We start from the raw sequence: 10,609 nt of genomic DNA on the forward strand, positions 1-10,609 counted from the left end.
CTGACATTTCCTTCTTTTTTATTTTTAACTTTAACTTTTGTGAGTACATAGGTGTTTATATTTATGGGGTACCTGAGATGCTTTGATACAGGCATGCAATGTGTAGTAATCATGTATTGTAATATGGGATATCCATCCCTTTCAGTATTTATCCTCTGTATTACAAACAATAGTCATAGTCTTTTAGTTATTTTAAAATATACAATTAAATTATTATTAACTATAGTAACCCTGTTGTGGTGTTGTGCTATCAAATACTAGGTCTTTGACACTTTTTTTTTTTTTTTTTTTTTTGAGACAAGGTCTCGCTCTGTCCCCCAGGCTGGAGAGCATTGGCACGATTACAGCTCACTGCAACCTAACCTTTGCCTTCCAGGCTGAAGCGGTTCTCGTGTCTCAGCCTCCTCAGTAGCTGGAACCACAGGTGTGCACCACCACACCCGGCTAATTTTTATATTTTTAGCAGAGATGAGTTTTCACCATGTTGGCCCGGCTGTTCTTGAACTCCTGACCTCAAGCAATCCACCCACCTCGGCCTCCCAAAGTCCTGGGATTACAAGTGTGAGCTATCACACCTGGCACACACTTCATTCTTAGGTTACCTGTTTTAATGACCCATTAAGAGTAATTTATTTAGATGAGATACACACATCAAAAAGAAAGAAAGAGAGAGAGAAAAACAAAGAGAGAAAGACTGAGAAAGAAAGAAAGAGAGAAAGGAAGAAAGAAAGAAAAAAAAAGAAAGAGAAAGGAAGAAAGAAAGAAAAAAAAGAAAAGAAAGAAAAAGAAAGAAAGAAAGAAAGAAAGAAAGAAAGAAAGAAAGAAAGAAAGAAGGAAAGAAAGAAAGAAAGAAAAAATAATTTAGCATAAGTATAACCCTAAAGACAGTAGCTGGCATGCAGTAGAATTTGGCTCAATACATGTTTTTTCCCCACACCAGCAAAAAAACCTAAGATGGGTTCCAGGCTACCAAGGCTTCTCAGACTATCTGCAGATGAGAAGGTGGTTTCCAAAGAAATACAGGCAGGGGTGCTCATTATTCAGCCATGATTAGCCTGTTCTGCAGGACTTTGCAGGACAACTCTCTGACCACACGGGTCCACTGTTCCACAGCCTGAGGCTCAGTTAAGAATCACCTGGAGACGGAGTGACTAACTCGTCCTAGTTTTAATACAAAAAGTCCTGTGTCCCAGGAAACCCCTCAATTCTGTGCAAAACAAGACAGCTGGTCATGCTTCCTGGAGATCCTGTTAAAACACAGTGTCCCCAAAGATTCTGATTCAGTAGAGGAGAGGCAGGGCCTGAGAATCTGCATTTCTAAACTGCTCCCAGGTGGACCACACAGAGAGGAGCACTGCCAGACTAGCTCAACCTCAACCTCAGGGACTGGAGTCAGAATCCTGGGGAAAGAAAAGGCAATACTGAAAGAAGTCTTTCACCAAGTCTCGATTGCCGCATAGCACAGCTGTGGGACAAATGTAATAGAATAACCCAAAGGAGAGGAATTCTCCAGGCCAGAGAAAGATCACTAGGGCTTTGCTAGGATCTGAGGGAGAGCTGTGTCGGGGGCACTCGGTACCCACATCAAGGATGGCTTTAGTTCTGTCATCAGCATACTCAGAGCCTGAAAGCAGAGAGGTGGTTGCCATGTAGTAACCGAGGGAAGGACTGCAGAGGTGAGGGACCCCGAGGGACGTCTAGAATTACTGGCAGAGAAACAGGAAAGTTGAAGAACCCAAAATCTAAAAGGAGAGAAAGCCTGACAAGAGTTCTTTGTTACTATTACCACATACCCCGGCTAAGGCAGCTGAGCTAGCTTCACTACCCGTCCCAGCTCTGCAGTGACTACCCCAGCTAAAACTACACCTAACAATGAGGGTGAGACAGGTTTTGGTGTCTCAACCAGAGTCAGGGTTGGAGTCCTGATCCTTGGTTATGTGATTTTAGCAAGTTAAACTGTCAGTTGTCCAATTTTTTTTTTTTTTTGTCTCCCTCTTTCACCCAGGCTGGAGTGCAGTGGCACAATCATGGTTCATTGCAGCCTCGACCTCCCAGGCTCAGGCGAGTCTCCCACCTCAGCCTCCCGAGTAGCTGGGACCACAGGCGTGCACCACCACGCCCAGCTAATTTTTTATTATTATTATTTTGTAGACACGGGATCTCCCTATGTTGCCCAGACTGGTCTCGAACTCCTGGGCTCAATCGATACTCCTGCTACAGTCTCCCAAAGTGCTGGGATCACAGGCATGAGCCCAGCCAGGTCTCTCATTTTAATCCATGAGATGAAGATGTCGTGGTCAAGATTAAATGAGAAATATAAATGCTGTATGAAGTGTAAAGCAATATGCAAATATGAGACAACTGACATGAATATTTATATCCATTTCCACAGGTTTTGTTACTATTGTTAGAAACGGTCTGCAAGATGCAGTGCCTGGTATTTGGCATGGTGGTTACAAGCACTTGGGTTAGTTACAATCCTAGCTGTGCCACTTACTAGCTATGTAATCCTTGGTGATCTCTGTGCCTCAGTTTCCTGTAAATCTGTAAAATGAGAATAATAATAAACCTACTTTATGCGGTTGTTGTGAGGATTAAAAATTAAATGAGTGTATATTAGTCTGTCTTCATGCTGCTGACAAAAACATACCCGAGACTGGGTAATTTATAAAGAAAACGAGGTTTAATGGACTCACAGTTCCAAGTGGCTGGGGAAGCCTCACAATCATGGCAGAAGGCAAAAGGCATGTGTTACACGGCAGCAGCAAGAGAGAATGAGGAACAAGTGAAAGGAGAAAACCCAGAGAAAACCATCAGATCTCGTGAGACTTATTCACTACCACGAGAACAGTATGGGGGAAACCGCCCCCTGACTGAATCATCTCTCACTGGGTCCCTCTTACAACACATAGGAATTATGGGAGCTACAATTCAAGTTGAGATTTGGGTAGGGACACAGCCAAACCATATCAATGAGTTAATACATGAAAAGCAATTAAAATGTGTTAGACATTGTTATAACCAACAACTCTTTGTTAATGAATAAAAGAAGGTACTAACACTGATGGTTAGCTAGCCAACTCCCAATTACACCAATGGGAAGAGTGACGGAGAAATGCACTGATGCAAAAATCAAGAGCAATATCTTTGTGCATTCGGGTGTCTACTCATTGATGGGCTGATATCCCAGAGACCATAATATTCAAATTTACATAATCACTCCCTGTCTTCGCCACATCCTCCCAGCCTTCTGGGGAACAGCTGACTCAGAAGTTGAAAGTTCAGCTCCTCACCTTTTCAGCCCTGCTCACCTGTCCTTCCTCTCCACTGCAACCAAGTAAAGCTGCAACTCAGGATGGGAGGGAGGCTGCCAGCCTCTGAGAACCACTCTCACTCTTTACTGCAATACACGAGCAACAACTTCAGTGTACTTCTGAGACATTAGCTGATGGACTTTAATAGTACAGTAAAGAGATGTTCACAGTCAAGGGAAGAAAGCAGTTTAAAAGCACAAATGAAGGCCAAGCACAATGGCTCACACCTGTAATCCCAGCACTTTGGGAGATTGAGATGGGAGGATCACTTGAGCCCAGGAGTTCATGACTAGCCTGGCCAAAAATCTAGACCCCATCTCTAAAAACCCAACAGCAACAATAACAAAAAAGCACCAATGCAGTGCTTAAATTTTAAATCCACTTTTAACCTAACCCTCAACCATTCACAGTCAGACCAAACAAATCCACTGCACAACCTTCCTGAGATTCTGTCTGTGAAATTTGGAAAGACAGATCAAACAACAGGAGGAAATAAGCCAACGGGGTCCAAAATTCAGGAAGAAAAAGCATTCCCAAGTGGTCTCTAACACTATATAAAATTGCATTGCTCTTAAGAGATTGCACCAAATTCCAGAGGTGGAAGGAATCTGAGAAATCTCATGTTCTCTCCTTTCCAACATCCCTGACAAAAAGAAAAAAAATCCAGAAATGAAAACATAGACTCTGCTTTTAAATCCCTCCAAGACAGAGAGCACTCTACTCTCTCCAGCAATGTAATATTTGCAGGGCTATTCAAACTGTCATATATTTCCCACACCCAAATTTAGGACTGACATTCTCCATCAAGAACTCTCACTTGGGCTGGTCCAAAGGTAGTGAGTTATCTCAATTGATTGTTGACAGTCAGTTACAGATCAAACTTCTCATTCTACTCTTTCCCCCTTCCCACTACTGTACTTGACTAGTCAAAAAAAAAAAAAAAATCAAAAAACAAACAACAAAAAAAGAACTCTCAACCTTTCCTCATAAAAAATGGCTCATACGACCCCATCCTGTTCACTTTCTGGTGTGACCAAGATCAACCAGCATTGGGGCCCCCACATCTGGCCTCAGGACCAGAAACCAACCCACACTGAGTGCCATTCATTTACGCTACACCCTACGGTTCATGTCGGGTAGTCACTCACTTAACCCCTACCGGTTCTTTTCACACCTCACACCTGACTCATTCTCCAGAAGGGTGTACCTTTTTTTTTTGAGATGGAGTTTCACTCTTGTTGCCCAGGCTGGAGTACAATAGCACGATCTCGGCTCACTGCAACCTCCACCTCCCGGGTCCAGGCTGTTCTCCTGTCTCAGCCTCCTGAGTAGCTGGGATTACAGGTGTGCGCCACCATGCCCGGCTAATTTTTGCATTTTTAGTAGAGATGGGGTTTCTCCATGCTGGTCAGGCTGGTCTCGAACTCCTGACCTCAGGTGATCCCTCCACCCGGGTCTCTCAAAGTGCTGGGATTATAGGCGTGAACCACCACGCCAAGCTGAGTGTATCCTTTTTCTTAATCTTTGCAATTCATTTTCCCTCTCTCTTCTGCAGAGCTGAGGCCAACAGACTACTTGCGATTTTGAGCTACAGAGACCTAGCATCCCATTTTAGGATTTGACCAGAAGACCAAGAATACTCCCAGGACCAAGTCCCTAGAGGTGGAAGACAGGCCATGGTGGGCATCTTCATCACCTCTAATCGTGCACCCTTTATTTTAAGTAACTTTAAATCACTCCAAAACAATCCACTCACTCTATTTCTCTTCTTTCCTCCTGTGGTTCACCCTGAATAGTGAATGTGCTGCTGTGATTCCTGAAGACAGAGGGAAGATCAAGCATGAAATGCAGGATGAGTGAAGTCAGGTGACCTTTGTATACAGCAAGAACAACTTCCTGACCCCCAGCCAGGCCTGAGCTGACAGGCCCGACTCTAGCAATGAATGCCAGAGAAAGGTTAAGAAACAGGACTAACTGGTTCTACCCCTCCTCGCCCATTCCTACCCTCTGGATTCCCCTGGGCCCTGCACCCCACCCAGCCACCAACACCCTCCTGCCATATCAATTACATGAAACACATTTTCCTTACACTCAGGTCATCTGACTTCAGCTCATCTGACTTCAGCTCTCCTCCCCAAAACATCTTTGATGCCAATTAATGTCATTCAGCCCATGTTGCCAGTGACAGACTGAATATACAAATGGACAATGGCCAGATCTCATATATATATATATATATAGAGAGAGAGAGAGAGAGAGAGAGAGACAGCCTTGCTCGGTCACCTAGGCTGGAGTGCAGTGGCATGATCTCGGCTCACTGCAACCTCTGCCTCCCAGGTTCAAGTGACTCTCCTGCCTTAGCCTCTGGAGTAGCTAGGATTACAAGCACCCACCACCAGGCCCAGCCAATTTTTTTTGTATTTTTAGTAGAGATGGGGTTTCACCATGTTGGCCAGGCTGGTCTCGAACTCTTGACCCCAAGTGATCCGCCCACCTCGGCTTCCCAAAATGTTGGGATTATAAGTGTGAGCCACTGCACCCGGCCCATATATTAAAATAGAATTCTAACCCACAATCTGCAGCAATCATTCCAGGAACTCTGTAGCAATCAGCCCCAAATGGTCAGGCTTTAATCAGTAATGGCCAGCTACGCTAATTTTTGCCCCCAATTCCAACTTGGGACTAACCAGAAAAGCCGGATATGGCCGTCTCACCAATCACATGGGATGCAGGCTGCTAGGAAACTTCTCCAGCTGGGAGTACCTGAACCACCACCATCCCCCAACCCCCTTCCTTTTTCTACTGTAAAACTTTTCCACCCCTGGCCTATCTTTGAGTCTCTGCCAAATAGAAGTGATGATGGCTGACTCTCTTGTCACAGCAAGCCCTGAATAAATAGCCTTTGCTTATTCTTGTTTGGATGGTATTCATTTATTTGCATACCAGATTCCTAATACAAGCCACTGTCCCTACCCACAAGGAGCTCTTAGTTTAGTAAACAATCACACTGCAATATGGTATAAGTGTACAACCAAGGCATGGAATATGGTATTACTGGTGCTGTAAAGAGAAGCGGATAGCGGCAACGGACTTCCTAGGAGGAGTGAGGACACCCAGGCTTGCTTTGAAATATGAATAGCACTCACTAAGTAGCCCACCATGGGAGAAGGGGAACAGTCCTCTAATCTTCTTCCTTGCCCCCCACTTTCAGAAACTAACCTCCCCCACTTATAGGCCAAGTTTAATTTTTGACCTGCTCCGTCCATTAACTATCTCATTTATTTTTGCTTTTTCAATTTTCCCCTGTCTACTAAATAATACCCCTCAGTCTAAAATATGTTTGAGTCTGTTTTGCATTCTCTAAAAATCTTAGACTGACTTGATCAGCCCAACTGAATGCTACCTTCGTTTTCCTTCTAATTTCTTTAAAGAGTATCTACTCTGAGGCCAGGAGCAGTGGCTTATGCCTGTAATCCCACCACTTTGGGAGGCTGAGGCGGGCAGATCACTTGAGGTCAGGAGTTCAAGACCAGCCTGGCCAACACAGTGAAACCCCGTCTCTACTAAAAATACAAAAATTTGCTAGGTGTGGTAGTGCATATCTGTAATCCCAGCTACTCGGAAAGCTGAGGTAAGAGGATTTCTTGAACCCGGGAGGCAGAGGTTGCAGCAAGCGAGATCATGTCACTGCACTCAATCCAGCCTTGGCGACAGAGCGAGACTGTCTCAAAAAAAAAAAAAAAATCTACTCCGTAACCAAGGTCTCTGCCCTCAATCTAGAGCCCTCACATCTAGCTCTCACTCTCTCTTCTCTGCTAGCTCTGGGTCTCCACTGACAAGATCCATCCAATTCAAAGCCTTTTTCTCAATCTCCACCTCTCGGCTTCCTGTCTCCTAGTTTCCTTGACTAAACGAGCCCAGTCTTTCTCCATCCTACCTGGATGCTGCTTCTTCCTTCTTGACTTGCATCTACCATCTAAACTCCAAGAATCCTCTCCAAGAATCTGTCTTTCATCCTCCCAATCTTGTCAACTTCAAGGTTTCAAGCAACCATCAGGTCTATTGATTTCATCTCTCTAAATCCATAACAGCACCTCAAATTCAGGATGTCCAAAACAACTAATCATCTTTCTTTCCAAATCTTTCTCCTCCCGTAGACACATATACCAAGTCACCCGGCCCCCAAGCCTTAGTGTCATCTTTCCCCTTCTGTTCCCTTGCACCTTCACACCTGTTATTAAATCCTTCCTTCCAGTCCATTTCCACCTTACTGTCTACATTCAGTCTGTTTCTGCTCTCACTACTGTGGGCCCAGTCCTCAGAACTTCCAGGCCAGCTATTGCAACAACTTCCTCAATGGGCTTGTCCAAGCCTCCAGTCTTTCCCTACATTGTCCACTGTCAGGAAACCTGCCCTTTGTAAAACCAGGTTCTCCAAGGTTGAACATGAAGGGAGAATGTCTACATAAGGAGAGGGGGCTCAACCAGGAAGCCTTGACTTCGTTTCCCCAAATTCACCCCAAAACCTTTAGTTACAGATGACCTTAGGTAGCTACTAGCTGCGTTCAGCCATCTTGGTCTAACAATTCAATGGCATTGTACTGGACAGTTTCCTACCTTAGAGAGACCACAGGATCAGGAAGATCCTGAAATAGATGCCAAGCATCTACAAGTCCTGTGCGCACTGTCCTGGGAGATACAGCCAAGGAAGGAATCTTAACCAGGGTACCTAATATTACAAAAATGGCCACTCCAGAAGATCAAGCCATTGAAATACCCACCAGGCATGGTAAAAGTCCCAAGGCAAAGAGAATGGGGGTTGGGGCAGCAGGCAAGAATCTCAACCACAAGTCCCCCTGTATCTCATCACATGGAAATTTCCTTCCACTTCAGGATCGGTGTTTGGTTTTAGTAAGGAAGATGGGGGTTCCTTAGACCCTTTTTTCCCCCCTGCCTCAAGGTTATTTATACAAATAGCAAAGGAGGACATCAGCCCCATGCAGATGGCAGTCCAAGGGGGACAATCCTTCTGTCCTCACGTTGGCAGACACAGATCTCTATTCTGAAGCCTTTGTAGGGACCTGGGCTCCTTCGGGAGTCTGAGCTGGAACTGAAGCTGGAGCTGCAGCCTGAGCCTTGGTTTCATCCTTGACCTTGGTCTCATCCTTGACCTTGGTCTTTGGCCGGCACAGCCTGAGCCCCTTGGCAATGCGGGCACAAACATGTTTCCCAAGCTTGAGGCGGGCAATGTAGGTAAGAGCTGACACCCTTTGGAATCTTGGGCTTAACCTCCTTGGGCTTTATGAGGGCAAGGCCTCAGCACATGCACTCATGGCCTTGGCATTGTCGCCCTGCGTCTTCTTTAAGCCCTTCTTGTTGTGCTTCTTGGCAAAGCACATGTTTGTCAGGAACTTGGGGTCCGCCCCTTTAAAAGATTCCTATCTTTGTGATCCCAGTTTCTCGATGCCGTTTCTGTGCCATTTTCGGCACTGGTTGTGTGTGGTGTGGTGCTTGGATTTGGCCATGTCTGCACCGTAACCTGCGGCTCCCGAAGCGCCTAGAACTGGCTAGACCCACTTTTCTTGTCACTCCCTGAAACAGCTTCCAGTGGCTTCCAGGCACAGCTAAGTCCAAAGGCCTAGGTCTGCCAATCAAGGCACTCTGCCCTCTGCCTTTGGTGCCTCCGTGTGCTTCCTTCCCTTCTCCCCCGGGGCCTGAATTCTGAAGGAATTCATTCATTCTACACACATTTGTGGAGAGGTGGCAGTGCCTTCTACTATGAGCTGGGATACCTTTTCCACATTTTCCCATATCCAAATATGACCAATCATTGATGGCCCAGCTCAAGGGTCACCACCGATTCCCCTTTCCCTGCCCTCACCACCCACACCTTCTCAGAGCACTCATGCCATTCTGCCTTGTATTACAGTCATGGGGATGAATGTCACCTCCCCTGAGTGTCTGAATCCTCTGTGTAATTCCTACTCAGCTCAACATTGCATTTTGCAGAGGAGGAAAAACAACTCCCTCGATCGCTTGGAAATAGAACATTTGCTGGTCTAAATCCTCCAGACAATGAGCTCCACGAGGGCCCGCACTGCCCGCCCTCATCGAGCACAGGGAAGCTGTTCAAGGGCCATCTGTTGAATGAATGAGTGAATTAATGGCTTCATTCCTGTACTCTTCCTTACGCGTCTTTCTCACCATATTTAGCATCCGGCTCTCTAACAACGTGAAAAAATTAAAAGTGGTAAGAAAATTGCTTCGGGTCAAAAATGTGTCATGCAAAAGCCACCGCAGAGCCGGAAGCGTGACAGCGCCGCAGAACGCCCTGGCCTCCCCGCCCTTCCCCGGGCGCCGCCCTGCCCGGGTCCCCGCTCGCGCCCAGCCCCCACCCCGCCTCCTGGGCCGTGGAGGTCCCTGGGGGCCCGGCCAGGCCGCCTTAAAACTGGCGTCCCCGGCGACGCGGGGTCGGGCGGGGTCAGGGAAGCCCGGCGGGGAGCCCCCCGCTTCTCTGAGCTCCTCCTTGCCGATCTCCAACGGCCGGCGCGGGCCCCACCTGCGCCCCACGCCTCGGCACCGCGCCGGCCCGGCCCAGGGGCGGGAAAGCGTCCGTGCGCCCAGAGTCCTCGAGGCCCAGCCGGGGGCCCCGCCGGCCGCCCGTGCCCGTCCCAGCCCGCACTCACCGTCGGCGCCCGCCGCTCCCGCGGCGCCGCAGGCCAGGCCGAGCAGCAGCAACAGCTGCAGCAGGCGGCGAGACGGGCCCGCATCCCAGGGCCCCCGGCCCATGCCGCCGCCCGTCCCTCCCGGCGCGCCCGCGGCTCCTCCCGGGGCCCTCAGGGCACAGAGATAAGGCTACAGGCGCCGCGGGGAGGGGACCAGCCGGCGGCTTCCGGCGCCGCCGAGGGAAGCGGGGGGCGCTGCGGGGTCCCGGGGAGGCCGCAGGGCGCGGGTCCTTCCTCCTGTCCGGGCCTGGGCTTGGGACACGCCCGTTCCGCGTCCGTCTCTGGCTCCGCACCTGCTGCCCTCTCGCCGCTCACATTCGCAAAGGGGGACAGACACTCATCGGATAATGACACAGCTGGACGCAGAGCCCCGGAGAGTGCTGGGGAGGAAATGTTGCGGGGGATTCAAGCCACTCGAGGGCTCAGGGAGGCACCCGCGGGGAGAGGGGTGAGGGGAGCAAGGGGCAGAAATGTTCCAGGACGTGAAAGCGAGCTGGATGAAGTGACCGCAGCGCAAGGCCCAGATGAGAGGTCGGAAGACGCAGACCCAGGCCACCCAGGGGCAACATAC

The 10,609-nt window shown here is 48.3% G+C and overlaps 1 protein-coding gene and 1 pseudogene across 5 annotated transcripts in view; both read right to left on the minus strand.

The window, feature by feature from the left end:
• The window catches only part of SUSD1 (sushi domain containing 1), a 137,067-nt gene extending 126,682 nt beyond the window's left edge, over positions 1-10,385 (minus strand). For 2 of the 5 annotated variants that reach the window (XM_063714362.1, XM_024252820.3), the window contains exon 1: positions 10,000-10,374. In XM_063714362.1, the coding sequence (XP_063570432.1) occupies positions 10,000-10,102 (103 nt within the window). In that variant the 5' untranslated portion in view covers positions 10,103-10,374. Of the gene's footprint in view, positions 1-9,999 lie in introns of all 5 variants that reach the window. The other 3 variants (XM_054520450.2, XM_054520449.2, XM_054520451.2) reach the window with 3 other exon arrangements.
• LOC129047988 (large ribosomal subunit protein eL29-like) lies at positions 6,120-9,676 on the minus strand (annotated as a pseudogene).
• Positions 10,386-10,609: the final 224 nt, after the last annotated feature.

This window comes from Pongo abelii, chromosome 13 (assembly GCF_028885655.2).
Source record: "Pongo abelii isolate AG06213 chromosome 13, NHGRI_mPonAbe1-v2.0_pri, whole genome shotgun sequence".
Taxonomy (NCBI): Eukaryota; Metazoa; Chordata; class Mammalia; order Primates; family Hominidae; genus Pongo; species Pongo abelii.